The sequence below is a fragment of the Gopherus flavomarginatus genome, chromosome 2 (assembly GCF_025201925.1).
Source record: "Gopherus flavomarginatus isolate rGopFla2 chromosome 2, rGopFla2.mat.asm, whole genome shotgun sequence".
Taxonomy (NCBI): domain Eukaryota; kingdom Metazoa; phylum Chordata; order Testudines; family Testudinidae; genus Gopherus; species Gopherus flavomarginatus.
The window spans coordinates 96,946,984-96,966,367 of NC_066618.1; the positions used below are offsets into that span (position 1 = coordinate 96,946,984).

The window sequence follows — 19,384 nt, forward strand, 5'->3', positions numbered from 1 at the left end:
AACACTACATACTGAAGCAGGAGACCACAACTCCAGTCTAGACTCAGGCTCTCTCTTCCCTGGTTTGTAAAAGTCCAGGAACTGGAAAAACTATTTACTGAGGCCCGAGGTGTAGGATGCAGACCCTTTTACTCTACACAGCTGCCAGGCATTTGACATCAAATGACCAGTGATTTGCTGTTCCATTAATCAACAAAATGGTGTACAAGCGGTACTTCCACATTAGCCTTTCTATCCAACAAACTTTGTCTGGTTGCTGCTTCCTTTCTCTCCAAGGCAGCCCACGTTCTCTTCTCACCTTGTCTCCTAACTTATGACTTAAACCATCCTCTGTACCAGATGACTGGAGGGTAGCTAATGAAACACTGATTTTTTGAAGAGCAACTAGCTAAAGATAAAAAAAAAATGCCATTAGTTTTTTGTGAGTACATCACCAGGAAGCCTTCCAAACTATCAGTGAGACCACTGGATGACTGAGGTGCTAAAGGAGCACTCGAGAAAGACAAGGCGGTTGAGGAGAAACCATATGAATTCTTTGCTTTGGTCTGCATTGCAGAGGATAAGGTGGCGCTCCCCACAACTGAACCATTCTTTTTAGGTGACAAATCTGAGGAACTCTCCCAGATTGGAGGTGTCATTAGAAGATGTTTTGGAACAAACTGGTAAATTAAACAGTAATAAGTGACCTGGACCAGATGGACCCAAGAGTTCTGAAGGAACTCAAATATGAAATTGCAGAACTATTATCTGTGACATGTAACCTATCATGTACCAGATGACTGGAGATATGTAAAGCAGGTTTTAAAAAAAGGCTCTGGAGGTGATCCTGGAAACGACAGTTAGTGAACCTAACTTTAGTACCAGGCAAATTGGTTGAAACTATAATAAAGAACAAAATTATCAGGCACATACATATGTCGGGAAAAGTCAACATGGCTTTTGTAAAGGGAAATCATGCCTCACCAATCTACTATAATTCTTTGAGTCAACAAACATGTGGACAAGGATGATCGAATCAACATATTGTACTTGGACTTTCAGAAAGCCTTTAACAAGGTCCCTTACTAAAGGCTCTTAAGCAAAGTAAGCTGCCATGAGATAAGAGGAAAGATCTTCTCATGCATCAGTAACTTGTTACAAGACAGGAAACAAAGGATAGGAATAATTGGTCGGTTTTCACAAAGGAGAAAGGTAAATAGTAGGGCCCCATTAGGACCTGTACTGGGACCAGTGCTATTCAACATATTCATAAATGATCTGGAAAAGGCGGGAAAGAGTGAGGTGGCACATTTTCTGATAATACAAAATTACTCAAGATAGTTAAGTCAAAAGATGACTGTGAAGAGTTACAAAGGGATCTTTCTAAACTGGACTAAATGACAAAATGGAAGATGACATTTAATGCTGATAATACAAAATAATGTACACTGGAAAACATAATCCCAACTATACATACAAAATAATGGGGTCTAAATCAGCTGTCATCACTCAAGAAAGAGATCTTGGAGTCATTGTGGATAGTTCTCTCAAAACATCTTCTCAGTGTGCAGCGGCAGTCAAAAAAAGCTAACAGAATGTTAGGAACCATTAGGAAAGGGGTAGATAATAAAACAGAAAATAGCACAATGCCACTATATGAATCCATGGCATGACCACACTTTGAATACTGTGTGCAGTTCTGGTTGCCCCAGCTCAAAAAAGATATCTTAAAATTTGAAAACGTTCAGAAAAGGGCAAGGAAAATAATTAAGGGTATGGAAATCCCTTAATACCTATATGAGGACTGGCACTGTACATCTTAGAAAGGAGATGACTTGCGGGGGATATGATATTTACCCCTTCACATAACACAAGAACTAGGGGTCAACTGAAAACATTAATAGACAACAGACTTAAAACAAACATAAGGGAGTTCTTCTTCACCCAACACAGTCAACCTGTGGAATTCATTACCGGGGATGTTGTGAAGCCCAAAGGTATAACTATTCAAAAAATAATTAGACAAGTTCATGGAGGATAGGTCAATCAATGGCTAATGGCCAAGACAGAAAGGGACACAACCCTGTGCTCTGGCTGTCCCTAAACTACTGATTGCTAGAAGCTAGGACTGGGCGTCAAGGAATGGATCACTCAAAATTGTTCTGTTCTGTTAATTCCCTCTGAAACATCAACACTGGCCATTGTCAGAAGACAGTATACTGGGCCAGATGGACCATTGGTTGGACCCTGTATGGCCGTTTTGATGTTCTTGCTCGAAGCTTCCCTTTCCCATCTCCTCTGCCTTCTCTTGGCACCACTCCACCTATATCTTCCCTCCCAGCAGCTTCCTCCAACAGCTGTTCATGGTTACTGGCTTCTGATGATGACTAGACACAGTGCCTCCTCACTTCCAGAAACAGGCTTCTTTAGCTGCCTCCTATATAACACAAGCATTGTGCCTGATTACAGCTAAATATTTCTGTGGATGGCTCTGAATGTCCCAGATACCGACATCCATTAGCTTTCCTCAAAGGCCCATGTGTCACTCAGCCTTCATTCATCAGTGACCCTTGGCTGTCCCAGGAAATCCATTCCAAGCCACAGAGCACTTAAATCTTGTCCCACTAGCAACATTGGCTAGACTGGTGTGATTTCCATTCTTGCTGTGGAAGGGTCAATTAGCACTGCACCAAGCTGAGAAGCCACTTGCCAAGGCACTGGTCTAAAGGTAAGACACTAGACATTGTAATTACTTGGGAACTCAAGTATAAAGGAAAAATTAAAGTAGTAGAGAAAAAGATAGAGAAAGCCAAGATTTCTTTTCACCCTGGTGTGGCAAGAGATTCTGCCATTGAATTAAATGAACCAAATTCAGAGACAATGTGTAAGACTTGTATAAGTTCAAATGTTTCTCAACGAGCAGTCTGTGGACTGGTGCCGGTCCCTGAGATCTCCCTGACACAGTTTAGGAAGGCAGCAGGCTGGTCCCTGGTATCAAAAAGGCTAAGAAACTGCTCTGAACTGTTAGAGCATCTGGGCCTAACTTTCCTCTGCCTTCCGTCTAGTGTAGTTATTAGTGTCTGTGAAAATTAGACTTAAAATGACACCATGCTGATTTGGGTGCATTTTATGCTCCCTTTGTTCAGATGTAAATGACTACGGAAGGTGCAAGGCACCAGAGAATCAGGCTCTCTGATTTGAACTTGGTCCCAATCCTGTAACATTCACACAAATGCTTAATTTAGAGCACATGAGTAGTCCCACAGAAGTCAGTGAATCTACTTACCTGTGCAAATTTGAGCAAGTGTGTACATGTTTGCAGGATCAGAGCCTTAGACTCTGTTAACTCAGATACTAATAGATTAACACTCACTTACCAATGTGTAATTTAGAATAAGGGTTGGGAGTCTAAGTTTTGGTGTCACTTATGTGTTGAGGAGTTGGAAGATGATGACACTAACTTGCATCTTGCCTCCTTTTGGTTGCATGTCTTGCGACACTCCTCTCTGACCCCTCCACACATAATTTACAACATTGTAGGTATTCCCTCAGTCTAACCTAGACTCACTCCCTTACACAGACTCAGTGGCCCAAATCCAGAGTTGATGTGTAAGGAGGCTATGTAGATTATACACTGATAAGAGGTGAAGTCTAAACTGGTAGCTTATTACATATGAAGATAGAATAGAGTGTAAAGTCTCAGTGCCTTAAAATTCTACCTGCCCTCTAGGGAATTTTCTACCTTGCATGAAATAATACTGGGTTCCTTTTAAAATAAAAGGCACCCTCATCCTGCACAGGAAGTGGAAAGCTCCCCAGCTGAAAATTACAGTACTTTACACTCACTTTATCTTTATAACAAGACTCTACCATAGTTCCCCTGACCAGTGTTGGCAATTTGTTGTTATTGTTATACTGAAAACAATGTCAGCCAGTCTGACTACCACCAAAACTAATTTATTGCATGGTTACAATTTGGTTCTCAGAAAAAATAATTCCCTTGCACAAGGGTCAGGGTAGCATGCTGATAGTAACATATTATGTTTAAATAACTGTTGTTCCTAGCATGGTTTCAAATGTATTAAGGACATGGCCATTCATTAATTGGCTGGTGACCGGCAGAAGAAGGTGGAATTGTAGAAGGATGTTTCAGTAAATGGAAAAGTCTAGAAACCACACTTAATCAAAGAGTGATTTGTCACTGTAGAAACCCAGTTAATAAATGGAGGAAAGAGCCAAACAAAAGGAAAAAAAATCCCAGAATCCCTGTTTTCTTTTGGTCTGTTTTAATTTTCCAGTGCTTAAGTTACAAGATAATGTAACTTGTTACTTCAATAGCAAATAATAAACTGCATTATATTTTAATAGAAGTTTCTAGATTCATGCTTTGAATTTGAAAAGTGAGACGTAGTTTCTATTAACACTGTTTATGTGCTGCTGTTGAGGGAAAATGTGTTACGCTTCTTCCTGCTAAGCTTACAAACTGAAGAAATTCTAGGAAAACTGAAGCAGTTCTAACAAACAGGTTTCAGTAACACAACGTGACACATTTCAGTACATATTCATAAGGGTTTGGGGGTTATTACTGGGCTGTAATTGCAGTTGTTCTAACACCTAATAAGCCATGGTTGGAAAAACAAAGGCAGGTTAATTTGTGATTTCCTCTCCTCATTCAGAGGCAAATTAAGTGTCAAACAGCTAATACAGAACATATTTCATTTTATGAGATTTTAATTTAATTCTGCACCATATCGTTGATGCCTTAATGTAGGGTGGTTTATCTAAGAAGAAGAGCAATTTATAAACCTCTTTCAATGGGATCTTTAATGATAGGATACGGTAGCATAATTATAGCAGTGCCTATTAGTCCTACTATACATATGAAACTGTCAGCAATTCCATCATAAACATAAACCCCTATTTTAGGGGTTTATAACTCAGTTATAAAATTTTGCTCCAGGGTGAAATTTGGGATACAAGATTTCTGCCCATAAGCAATTAAAAAAAATCCTAACATCTCATGTATATATCTTTAATGGTGGAAACTATGCAAGAATCCTTTACACCCTAAAAGTTTACTGATATTGACTGTTTTTCTGGTTTGCCTGTCACTCAAAAAAGATATTTTAGGCCCAGATGCCATCAGGCGCGCAAGACTTTTTTGAAATGTTCTGTATGTTTTCCTCTATTTGTTCTATTGATATCTCATTATAGTAAGATTCCACATTCTTTAGGTATAGATCTCAACCAGCTTTGCAAAGATAGGAAACCATCATTAACCCCAGTTTTACATCTGGGGAAAATATGAAGCAGAGAAGTTGAATGATTCATATAAAAAGTCAGTGGCAGAGATGAGAACAAACCCTTGGTTTCCTGACTCCTGTCCTATGCCCCAATGACAGTCTCCCAGAAATTGAAATAACTTTAAATCCGTTTTTTTAAAGGATGCCATGACAACGATCCAAGTGATGTCTCCAAAAGAATGACTAATCCCTTCTAAGCCAAAATCCAATGTTCCTAAAGATGGATTTACACCAGAGACTATAGCTGTTGGTGTCTATCATGTTTATACAGTACTGTGAATTTTTGAAAACTCTACAACCTATGAAAATGCCTATGAAAAAGCTGTTGTAGTCTGAAAGGTTCCTTTGTACAATTGCCTAATTACATATTTACATTTAATTACACTAATCATATTGGCTCCATTTCATACTGGGTATGTTATACCCTATCATTTCAGCAATGGCATAAACAAACTGAAGGGAAGAATCTACTTAAGTTTATGTAAAACTAAATAAACAAAGAAATTTTAATTTTAAAGTTAAGGCTGAAACTATAACATGTATCTCAAACAACTGCCTGCAGCCCATGATCTCATGCTAAAATCCTATTATACCTTATGAGCTACGCAACGATGGGAGACGTCCAAGATGCTGCAGAAAGTATTGGTGTTGGTTATTCAGTAAGTGGCACTCTTCCTTCTGAGTCAGTTCTGATTCCACTGACCCAGCGTGTTATAAAGAGGGCATATTGTTGTACTTCAGATGAAACATTTAACTGAGATATTGACCATTTATGGTTCTTAAAGAACTTGTGGGGCTTTTGTCACAATAGATTTTTAGCCCAAACTCCTGTTCATATTCCAAATTGAGTAACCACATTATGCTTACCTAAATTTGCCTCTGCTCTGTTGTTGAGCACTGGTAATAAATACTGTTGTGATCCATCCAAGAGACTAATGCATTGCAGCAACAGTAAAGTGATCACTAATAGGGCTCATTCTTGAAATCTCTGCCCAGGCAAACTACAGGCCCAGAATCTGTATATTAGTTTGCAGAACAATACAGTATCCTTTGGAATGAGAGATGCTATTTAAATACTAGGTATTATTAAATAACGGTAACGGTCATAATCTTGCTCTGTTGAAACCAATGACATAATTTCCTTTGACTTCGGAAAGAGCAATATCATGCCCTAAGTCTCCAACCAGAGGCTGATTTTAGAAACCTTGTGAAGTACTCTAAAGAGCTTACACTAGAATCTAGCTTCATATGCATTGCAAAACCTAGACTGAAAGGGGTGAATCTGTATGATGCTTCCACCTTAATTCAAAATGTCCCTGTTTTTGAACAGTAGGTTTAACTCAAAATCTTTATTTTAATGTATTTTATTGCATGGTTGATTATGGTGTAAATACTTACTGATGCATCAGTGGAACTCTAAAGAATAAATAAACACTTTTACTTTAATGCCCAAGGAAGACTGCAACACAGATTTATTACTTACCTCTAGGCAAATTTGCTCTGAAATTACAATTCAGTAATAGGAGACTAATTCAAAAAAACTATTGGTAAAATATTGTGTGTGTACTTGGGCATATAGTTAGGATTGTTAATATCAATTAATTCTGCTCACAGAGGAGGACTTGTTTTAAAACAACTTCATTTTTCTTCTGTATATATGTAATTACACAGCTGTAACTAATAGCCATGGAGATGCAATCTGCCATCTAAACAACTAGCATTACTCTTCAAAGTATTACTTGCGCATTTCTTCTTTTATTTTCTCAATAAGAGGGGTGATTATTAGATATAATTAAATGTATATATCAAGACTTTTAGCACAGGAGTGAGCCCTCGTTACGGCTCCATTTTTTTATGGTATATGGCAGTTTTCAGGACATTACATCTAAAGATCATTGCTTTATTTTGCAAATCTGATTCTCCTCTCTACATATAGAATAAGATAATGCTTATTTCCACAGGGTTCCTCCTCTCCCTACTTTTTCTAATGCACGTTATCACTGGCATTCTTTTCTTTTATCTTTTTGTAAACCATGTGCTCTATTACATTTGCCATTTTGTTTGGGTGACATTCCCATCAATCAACTGACTGCTTGTGCACGCACATAACAGGGACTATGAAAATTCCCCCAAAATTTCATTACGCTTCATGGCAGTCACTAGGAAAATGCTTTGAAGTTACAGGAAATTTTAGCTATGAAGAATCCCAAGCCTAATTCAGAGAAAGTACACGTTTTGTTTAGTAGTATTTCATAGGGCTCTGTACTTGTTAATTTAGTATTTATAGAATGACAGCACACAGAATAAACATCAGCAAAATATATAGGTAACACTTGCCAGCTACCTATTATAAAAGACATTCCTAAGGCACCAGCCTGGTTCTGCTTCAGTGAATCCACGAACAGATAAACTTGATGCATTCCAAACGTAAATCTTGCTCTCCAGCTAGAGCTGCAAAGCTTTCCAGGCACAGAGTTTTAAGTACCATAAGGATTCCAATATTTGTCTCTTGTTCTAGGCTCCATAATATAACAATGTGGAAAATAATACTTACACATGCAGTGGAGGAATGGGAGATGGTTCATAATGGTAACGTCCCTCGTGATGTCTTGCATCAATTGGCACAGGAGGGTGGAATGCTGGAAAAAGGTGAGGCGGATCTGAAAAATAAGGTTTCCAAATATGAATATATCATGCAGTTATTTTTTTAATATTGATTACATATCTCAAATTATGTGCCAACTGTAGTATGATGTACGGTCAAATTCTTCTCTCAGTACAATGTCAGTACAACTGAACAGAGTTTGCCTCATAAAATTTACAGAGATGAGCATGAATATTCATTTATTTATTTTAATATTCTCTTTTTATAGCTTAAATGGCAAATTACATAAAGAAGCAGTTAATAAATAATTACAGTGCACTCATGTGAAGTGTCAGATCAAAAGGATCATTGAACCTTTCATAAACATCCCTGGTTCTTATGTTTTTCATATTAAAACAAACAAAAATGTTATTGAAAGAAAGACCTAAAAAAAGACTACAAATAGCATGTAGTAAAAAAGATACAGTGGAATGTACAACTAAAACAGCGGGCGTACAAAGTACAATCTGGAGTAAATTACAATTAAGTTAGAAGGAAAACGTGATTGGGAAAGGCTGCATTGGAGGAGACGCTGTGCTGCAGCGCACCAACGGGAAGCATCAGGGAGATGTGCTTCAGGGCGTGGGGATTCCTTTCCTCAGCCTTGAAAAGGATGCAGCATATTCTTCGCATGCAGCTGGTCACCTCTGCTGGCAGGCATGTAAAGCAGTGAGGAGAAATCGCTTTGGTTACTCCCTACCCTATTTCTGGCAAGTTGTCCCTGGGAAGGCCAACTCTCAAGCTGCCACTGCAATTCCTATTACTTCCAGACAGCCCTTATATAGGTTACACAAAAGGGGACAGTTCCTCGCAGTCTCGTTCTCAACCCGCCACTACAGAGGTTGCATACAGGTCAGAACAATCTAGCCCTCATTTTTCCACATAATTCTCTAATTAAAGCTCTCTGCCATTTTGGATGCTATAGTTTTATAATGCTGAAGATCTCTATCAACATTTTCATGCCTTTGCAACTGTCTGATGTAAAGAATGCTATTTTATAGAAGATATTTAATGCATCATTACACTCCTGAATGGAGGAAACAATATTCAAGCAGCAACATAACATCTGAAAAGCCCATTGTCTCCTGGGATGTGAAACCTATCTATCCAGACCAATTATTAACTAATTTTTATTTTGTCCTAAATCCATATGTTTATGTGATCCTAAAACCAGATGAGAACGGATGTTACGTAGTGTCATGGTTTTACTAAAAAGGATTCTAAAAAGAGAAAATCTTTATTCATGCTCAGTCAGGAAAACCAAGCTAGAGAGGCCTTTTTCAGTCTTGCTATGACTCTTAGAGTAAGTTCTGTGTGTATTTTCTTCCTTCTGAATTCAGCAAAATGTAATCCCTGACTTAGATTATGTTCTCTCTGAAAACAATTGCATCTAGCCAGCTGATGATCCAAAAAAAGGGTGAGAAATTGGATTTTGCCTCTGTTTTTTCTCAAAAATTTGAAATGTTTGAGACTCTCCAACCAGCTGCAGTTGGTAGAAAAGGACGCGTTTAAGAGATAACGGGGGTGCAGGGGAGAGATGGGGCATCCACACAAGTTCTGAGGAAATATTTCCAGTTTTTCATGACAATTTTGAAATATTTGAAATCTCCTGTCCACCTCCAGTGCCAGCTATTTGTTAAGTGTTAGCTCCAGTATGTTTGCTAACAGCGCATTTCTACCATTTACTGACTTGGGGCCCAATCCTGTTTGAAAAGTGATTTTGGCTTCCTAATGTGAGCAGGGAAACCCTAGTCACAATAGCCCTAATTCTAGCCCTATTCTACAAACTGGACATAAATACCTACGCTCTTGCAATCTGATCCACTCCTACACCTGTGCTGAGCCCTGCTGACTTCTACAGGACTCATGGTCAATCCCAGGAATTTATACATCCCAGAGGAGTATGTGGTTATGGGTGGACCAGAAGATACTTGCTTCCCATGCATGAAATGCATTTTGCATCAATCACCAGCCCCAGAAGCCACAACACAGCCTGAAACTAGGGGGAAATGTCTGAAGGACAGAGAGATGGCTACACAGTGTGGGATCCTGTTGTGTGCTGTGCTCCCCACCCCTTAGCTTATTAACTGCAATAATGTAAAATGAGTGGGGGGGTATTACTCCTGCTGTACATTATTTTCCTCCAAGACATATTAGCCACTCTTCAACAAACACATCTCTCCCCCTGTCTCTGTCATAGTAGCAACTCTGAGGAAAACAAGGGACAGAATCCTGAGGGGCTGGATTCTGATCCCCTTATACATGTCAAATTGCACTATACCCCACCTCGCACAAGGTGAAAAAGCCTGCGCAAGATGCACAGCTTACTTTCCATCCTTGCCGAGCCAGGCTGAAACTCCACTCTGGACAGCAGTTCCTCTATTTACCTCTTTAAACACAGTTTAGCCATGTACAGGAATAGCACTAAAGTTAAATGTGATCTTCTATAATTTTCTATCTTAGGACTGGAATACTGAATAGCAAATTAGCTATAGCCCAGATCTAACTTAACTGTACAGGTGAAGTAAGTAGTATTTAATGTGTATGTTTGTGTTATACTTCCCTTCATTAACCTCTGTCATCTTGTACTGACATTTAATGAGGCAAAAATCTCAAAGAACAAATTTCTGAATCCTTTAATATTAAGTTTCTCTGTGTGTCCTGGTTGCATTTTGTTTGTGGTTTTTTTTGTCTGAGAAAGAGAAGTATTCCATCATTGCACAGAGAACTGTCTAAGTCAACCTCGCATGACTAGAACAGGCCTGAATATTTAGCATCTGCCATAATTATCCATCTTACAGTTTATTATTTACACATGAGCAATACAGCTGGTGAGCATCATAACTCAAGCGTATGTGTAATAAGTTACTGCACTGTAGCCATCTCCTGTTGCAACCCTTGGAAAAATACCTCATGATGACTTTTCCAAAGTCAGGCTAAAACTGCTGAAGCAGAATAAAGTGCCACTAAACCTGGCTACCTCCTATTTATCATACAATTTCCTGACTGATGGTTCCACAAACCAGATGCTAAGTGCTGTGTACTCTACTGTCAGCAAACTAACATACTAAATGGAAGACAGGGAGAATAATGTGCAGAACCAGTGGAATCAGTTTTACTGAGGGAATTCAAAATCTACTATGTGCAGATAATTCCTTGACGCAGAGGTAAGTAGTAAATTCTACATGCCTGTGGGTCCAAAAGTGTTCTACTTTGAACAGCTTTGAATATTTATATGAAAATACTCTCACATCAAACAGATATTTGAAAGAGCACCTATCATCCAAGGTTGCACCTGAAATCCTATAAATATGTAATTGGTTGACATGTATTTAAACTGAAACATACTGTAAAAAGTTTGCATAGCTGTAACACATAGTGTATTCCTGTTGGTCATTCTGACCTCATGCAATAAGTGTTTCTACAAAGATACCGCCAGACCATCACAGGCCAAATTCTGCCACATTTATTTATGCTAAATAGTACATTATTCTAAGAGTGGTCCCATTGGAATGAATGGACTACGTGTACAGTAATGTACTGCTCTTTGTATAGTAGAATCTGTTCACAACTGATCTGTAGCTGCTGTTAGCAGAGGTCTTGGCTACCTGCAAACCCTGTAGCCACAAAGACCCTTAATAAAAGGATCTGACAATTGCTCTAAAAATATGACATTTATGCATAAAACAAAACTAACCGCAGGAATTATGCTATAATGAATCAACAACATCTTCTAACAAACTTTACGTTTGTGTCTGATGAAGTGGGTATTCACCTACGAAAGCTTTTGCTCCAATACGTCTGTCAGTCTATAAGATGCCACAGGACTCTCCGTCCCTTGTTACAGATCCAGACTAACATGGCTACACCTCGGATACTTTATCCTTTATGTTGTAGTTCAGAAATTATTCATAAAAAAATTCTGGATCTTGGAAGATTTGGGAGAAATGAAGGCAAGGGCACCCATGCCAGGCATATCCTTCTTACAAGCACACAAGGCTTTAAAAGGATCTTCATTAACTCAGGTCCAAATCCTGCAGCCAGATCTGTGCAGCCAGAGACTTGTATCTGTGCAGAGTCTGGCTAAAGTCAATGGGCTCCACATGACCACAAGCATCAATCTGTATGGATTCAACTGCCTAATCAGGGACTTAGGCCCAATTCATAAAAGCCCTTGAGCACATGATTCAGTCCCATTGACTTCAGTGAGATGTAAACATATAGCTAAGTGCTGAAACTGGTTGGACTTACTCACACTTCAACTTGTTTTGTTGAATAGCTATCTTCCTTTCCAATACCACTAGCAAAAATATCTTTAAGGTCCACCTCCGCTTGAGAGCATCAGGAGGTCTTTCAAACAAAATTTAGAATATAGGCAAATAAGTTGTATAAGAGTAGAAATGTAGCACTGGTAAACACTTCAAGCTCCATACAATTTTGTAGATGTCATCTCTGAGATTCTTCAAGAAAGTATGTGTTTTTTCCCCTCGTTTTTAGATGTTTAAATTGTTACACATACACATCTTACAAATACATCTTCACAGGCAGTGAAAAGGACCATCCTCACAAATAATAGTCAATCTCACACTCCTAGAAGAGGAGAAGGGACTTGCACTGTTTCCTAAAGGTCTGTAACCTATGCCTCCACTGAAAGAGCCAGAGAAATGAACAAAGGAAACTGGAAAAAAATATCAAAATGTGAACTTTTGATAAAGAGAGAACACTAATTACGGTCTAAAGAGACCTAACAGTTACGAATGATCTGCTAATAGATGCAGCAGAAGGTTAGATAACTCTAGCAGACCAGGAGGTATTATGTGATACTGAGTCAGTATCAGAAAGTTCAACAAGAGAAAGTGAAAGAACCATCATTCAGATCCAACACACTCTGAAGTCAATGGGAATCTTTCCATCAATTTCTTGATCTTTGGAGCAGGGCTTTTACAGTGAGAAATCACTTGGATCTGGCAAGTTAAACTTTTGGTAGTAAGGCTGATCACATAGACCATGCCATTTACTATCCCATTTTGCTCAAGCATGGTGAGAGTCTTGCCAAACCCTCTAGCATGGGCTTTTGAAAAGACAGGCTTCAACTTTTCATGAATTGAGAAACTATTTGTTATGGCATAAGATTTGAATCAACTCAAGTGGCTAAATGAAGCTCCTCTCTCTGCAGCTGCATTATGATAGTGATACACAAAATATGCAATTCAATGCACAGTTTCAGTATGTGTAACGTTTTAGTGGTTTATAATTAGAAAAATCTGTTCACAAAATTCTACAATAGAACACTAAGTCAAGTTTAGAGCTTTACTCAAAATACAATTAGGCTTGGAAGGATTTTTTTTTTAATTGGTAAATGTCAATTTCACTGCATCTATACAAACTGCCAAATATTTCCATCATTAATCTAAATTTACAGACAGGCAAAGAAAGACAAATGCTGCTTGAGAAATTATTAGAATTTGATTTAAGGCTATTTATTTTGAATATTTGTATGTGTGATGTTGGGAAATTTCATATATTACATATATTAATGCTTTAACTTTTGAATCTCATTGTCTGCTGTCATTAATTGTTAAATGACCCCTAGTTGTTTGACCTCCCCATAATTTTGTACAACTGTGACAATTTAAATAGATTAACAAAATGTAAAATGCTTAAAATTAAACACTGATATTATTAATTGAAATTATAAAAAAAAAAAAAAAATCTAATTCTGCCTAACCCACTTATAATATATTGGGGGTGAAATCCTGACCTCATTAAAGTCCATTAGAGTTTTGCTTTTGACTTCAATGGAACCAGGTGCTCAGAACGCTCTGCACATCCAAAATAATTGACTTCTATGATAATAAATAATTTACATATATAAACCACTGTTACCCAAGATGTACTAAAAACACCATTATGCAAAATATAGCAATTTCTTAATGTCTTTTTCAATACACTGCATTGTGAATAGTTTTGCCAGAAGATTTCTACATTTCCCTTGGTGTATAGCTGATCAGACAATGGGAATTTTCTAATATTTTGGTTCACACATCCTATAGGACATTACTATTTCTTTATACACATTTGCTTCAATTTATCTTCCTTGACAGTGTTGTCTGGTTTTATGGTAACCGTTATGGTGCTTTTTGAATGGAAAGTTCTTCTGTATTGTTAACTTCATATTTTTCAACTGGCTCATTCCAAGAGGGCCCATTAATTTCCCTTTGAAAATGTGTATATGAGTTTTTCTGCTCCCCGTTTTGTTTCAAGGGCTCTTCTTATCAAGAGCAAAATATTACCAATCCTGCAAAGACCTAGCCAGATGCTTAACTTCATGAACTGCGAGTAGTCCCACAGCCTTGATTTTAAATGGGACTACTCAGAGTGAATTAAGTTAACCATGTGCATTAAGTCTTTTCAGGACTCGAATCTAACTGACTGACTAAGAAGGGAAACCAGAAAACTGTCTGCACACAAAATATTGTCAAATGCACAAAGTAAATAAACTGAAAAAGCAGAGGTGGAGTTTTTTCTCTTCTATTTACGAAGTTCTTTCAGTTACAGTAATATTAGGTGTTATTTGTAACTATTGTAGGTACAAAATTCAGATAAAAAATGTGACTTTCAGGTTGATCATGACACTTTTATATTTTATGTTCATTAATGTACTTCAGTTGTTACACTTCCATCTTCACCTTCAACCTGAGATTTCAGAGCTCATTTCTCTATATTAAAAACACCACAAACCTACGAAAGTGGAACATTGCTTCACTTTTTGATTGCTGTTGCTAATGAAAAAGATTCCCACCTTGGTAAAGAAATAAGAATCCAGGGCATCTCATACACCTGTCATTCACTGTAAACCCAAACACCTTGTGGGAACATGCTTTATCGTTTTTAGTGGTTCCACAATAATTATCCCACCAAACACTGGAAGAGGAGCTGTTAACTCCAAGCTGGAAGAAAAGTGGCAGGAAATGATTTAATCAACTGGCACTGGAAGATCTTTAATGTTCCCAGATTTGCTGCAGGTACTGGCTAAACAGCTATTGGATTGATTTCTGCTGGAACACTGTATCATTCTTCCCAATCACTGCAACACTACTATCAGAGGAAAACTGCAGCAAGATTGTCTTCTGGAATACTAAACTTTCGTAAGTCTATTTGATTGCATGTGTCCAGTGCTCAGAACACTCTGCACATCCAAAATAATTGACTTCTATGATAACAAATAATCTACATATATAAAACACTGTTAATCCAAGAATCTCTGAACACTTTGCAAACATAAATTAGGCCTTATGATAACCCAGTGATTGAATCATGAATTATTAGTTGTATTAGGTCAGATGCACCAGTACAGTAAGGTTGCTTTGTGCTGCACTGGCCATATAAAGTAGCCATAATAGCATTTTAGTTGGCCATTGGTTATGGCTGTTTTGCATGGGTTGAGCAGGTCAGTGTATGTACATTTTTATTACTATTATGTACATTTTACACATTGGAAGACTGAAGCATTGAAAAAATAAGAGTTTTACAGGGGCACATAGCAAATCAGGGGGCAAAGTTATTGTGTTCCAAATCTCAGTGTCACATTATGACCCCTAGACGACACTGCCTCCCTTTCTTATATAAATTGCTGTTTAAACACCATTAAATGTAACAACAGTTGAATATAGTCAATGTCTGTGCTCCAAGCACACAAGAAGAGAACCCAATGAGACATCTTGGCCACAAAGTATGTTATTTGGAAAGAAGATCACCTCTTATAATGCAGCTGGCTCTTGGTATGCCACAGCTCATCTTTTTTCATAACCTTTGGATCCGTGCAATGCTTCTTAACAAACTTAATAATGTGGTCTCCGCAAGAAAATGACAAAATGTGCTCTGCCAGGGAACTGACAAAAGAAATCCCTGCCTCCGTTACCTCAAATGTACTCTCTGCAGTGAAAAACCAATTTATCTTTCCCATGCAATGTGCTTTCTATTCTGCCATTGTCCCGCTAACTTCATGTCCCTGCCATCAATACATCTACCACAGCTAAAAATCATACGCACACTTTTTTTAAAAAAAGTGTCCACATTTAACTTTCAACAATTCAGTCAAATGCTTTACTCCAGATGCTCTGGAATGCTGCTTGTCTTTTGATTCCCTCTGCATATGCCTGGTGACATCTTCTGTATTCTCATCTTCCCTGCTGTGATACGGGCACAAACAAACAAACAAAAAACACAACATATGCATGGAAAGTTATTAAAAGCAGGTTAACCCAAACATATAGGAGTCTGCAGCTGTGAATGATGAACTACAAACTGCGTGTTAAAAGAAAATAAATAAAAATGAATTAAAAAAAATAAATCAATCCTGACCCAGACTGCAGATGATTAAGAGTGAAATCATACAGGAAGACCCTGACTATACTGCTGCAGCACAATGTTTACACACAGTTCTCCGTAGCTGGGTGCTCACACAGCTTCCCTGCCCAGGGCAGACAGGAAAGTAGGTTATAGTCTGGTTCATTCCTGTCTACATTGGACAGGGAGGCTGTCTTAGCACCATGCTGACAAGATGCATGTATAAACTATGCTGCAAGTATAGACAAAGACAAGGAGAGAGAACAGACTGGAAGCCAAAAAATAGTGTACTCATGGAAAGATACAGACTATAAATACACTTTCAAAATGTCAGATATCCTTGTATATAGTGTGGATCTGCCTCTGGAGGTCAGTTTGGAGCAACTATTAAACTTCAACAAAGTTAAAAGAGTTACAAAGTATTAAACGTGGCCACAAAAAGTTAGTCAATCATATGCAAATTGCTAGTGTGTTTCTCTCCCATGTAACAAAGTCAAGTTTGAAAGCAATTCCAGAGGCCAAATCCTAATCTGGTGTAAATCAGCATAGCACCAGAGATGCCAGTGAGTCTACATCGATTTACAGCAGCTGAGGAACTGGCAGAGGTCCCTTGCAGGGCCGGCTCCAGGGGTTTTGCCGCCCCAAGCAACCAAAAAAAAAAAAAAAAGCCGCAATCGTGATCTGCGGCAATTCAGCGGGAGGTCCTTAGCTCTGAGCGGGAGTGAGGGACCCTCCGCCGAATTGCCCCCGTATATCTGAAAGTGCTGCCCCAAGCACCTGCTTGATAAGTTGGTGCCTGGAGCTGGCCCTGGTCCCTTATTTCATTGGCCAAGACAGGCTGGAAGAGTTATAGAAGTTACATTCAGAGTCCTTGGTAAGTAAATTGTATAATGACAGAAATTAGAGATGGAAAAGACCTGTTAGGTCATTGAGGTTTTATTTTTGAATATAAAAACAACTCAGCTTTCACAGAAGAATATTCCACAATCTGACAAGTATCAGAGGGGTAGCCATGTTGTTTGTATCCACAAAAACAATGAGAAGTCCCGTGGCACCTTAAAGACTAACAGATTATTTGGGCATAAGCTTTTGTGGGTAAAAAACCCACTTCTTCAGATGTATCAGATAAAGAAGTGGGGGTTTTTTTACCCATGAAAGCTTATGCCCAAATACATCTGTTAGTCTTTAAGGTGCCACCAGACTCCGCACTGTTCTTCCACAATCTGACACATCTCACTGTCAAAGATTTTCCCCTGCTAGTTAACCTAATTTTGTTCTTAACCCCATTACTCCTAATTATTTTACCTCCCTTTGTACTATCCTAAAGAGTTCCTCTCCCTATGTGTTATTTATACTCTTCAAACACTTGCAGATGACTATCGCTTGCGCTCTTTGTCTATACCAGAATGTAGATATACTGCATTCTTGTAATCTGTATCCACACTTTAAATTGGACATTTCAGTCAATTTATTCCTTTTCATTGTTCCCCAAATGCCTTCCAATTTGGAAAAGAGAGACACCTATCACCTCTCTGCTCTAGGACATTAAGCCTGTGTATGCAGGCTAAAAAAAAAAAAATCACACTGATTTACATATAATACCTTAAACTGGAATTTCACTGTACAAACTGATTGTTAGGTTTTTCAGCATTACTGACATTTCTCTCTCCCACTGAATATCTGCATTTCTAGTTATTTCCCTCCAATGTGCCTATGACCTTGCATTTTCCCATTCTGAGCCAAATTCTTCCACTCTCACTTACAATGAGTAGCAACTTATACTACAATTGCCAGCGGACTACGGTGCTACTCAATGTGAGTAAGGGCTGCAGAAACTGACCTTTTGTTATTAGAGCTTTATCTACACTTGAAAGTTAATTTGGATTAAGGTAGGGAATGAATTTAAAGCACAAGAGCTATTCCTGAATAATGTAATGCGTGGACACATTCATACTGGAATAAGAGTGCCTTATTCAGATCTATTTTAATTCATTTTGAAAGTGCAGGGAGCAGAGACACAGAGGGAGCTGAAGAACAGGCTGAAGCGACACACAAGATTGGGCTGTATGTAGGGGCTAGGGACAGCTGTCCCCACTTCAGATCCAGTGGAGCCACCCTGCCCGGTGGACAGGCACGAGCACACACACCAACCAGGAAGCAGGGCTGCATTGGTACATGATGCCAGATATCAAGGGGTGTGAGGAGGAAGGACAGGGCACTGGGCATCAGCCAGCAATGAATGGCAATAGGAACTGCTGGACATCCCTTCCCAATCTGGAGCTGGCTGTCACCGTCCCCTGCCAAGTCTCAGTAGCTCCCCTCACTCCCCCTCATGCCCTATTCACAGCAAGCTTCCGAACCTCCCCATACCTGCCTGGAAACCAATCTGAATTATTTTTTCATATAAGATTTCATGAGACACTGTATCAAATGCTTTTCCAAAATCCAGTACATTGCATCTACTGTATTCCTAGACTTTATTGATGATTTCTCTTAATCATTTTCCATTATTTTAATAGAGGCTGAATTTATTAGCAGACTATATGTTCTAGTAATTTCCTTCCTTTCTCTGAAAGTTTAGTATCACATTTACTTTTTCAAATTGCTTGTTGTCTCGCCCAGTCATCAGTGACTTCTCAACAATAATTGTCAGAGCATTCAGTAAGTTCACCAGGTAATTCCCGTCATATCTTAGAATGAGTTTAATCTGGTCTTGATGTCTGGTATATGTGCACACTTTCCAAATATTCCCTTATCTGCTTCTTAACAAACGTGACATTTAAGAAATCTTCATTACTTTCTAATTGTTCAACCACTGTACATTTTGTCAGTCTTAAAAGCAGCTCAGTAGCTCTGTCTTTTTATTTAGTAATTCCACTGATTCCACCCCTGTCCTAATTGATTAAAGAGCTTGCTTCTGCTATTGCGTTTCTTTCCTCCTTGATATCTTTATAAAAAGCCTTTCTTATTCTCCTTAACCTCTTGCTTATTCTTGCTTTTTGCACCACTGCTACCCATCTCTATGATCTTTAATTTCCTCTTTATATTCTTTTTATATTCCCTTCAACTTTTCCATTTACTGTACAAGTTCTTTTCACTCCATAATGTT

General features: G+C 38.4%; 1 protein-coding gene across 3 annotated transcripts in view; it reads right to left on the reverse strand.

Moving 5' to 3' along the window:
• The window catches only part of GLI3 (GLI family zinc finger 3), a 260,151-nt gene that overhangs the window by 115,440 nt on the left and 125,327 nt on the right, over positions 1–19,384 (reverse strand). For all 3 annotated transcript variants that reach the window (XM_050937659.1, XM_050937660.1, XM_050937658.1), the window contains exon 4: positions 7,837–7,942. In XM_050937659.1, coding sequence (XP_050793616.1) covers positions 7,837–7,942 — 106 coding nt within the window. The remainder of the gene's footprint in view (positions 1–7,836; positions 7,943–19,384) is intronic.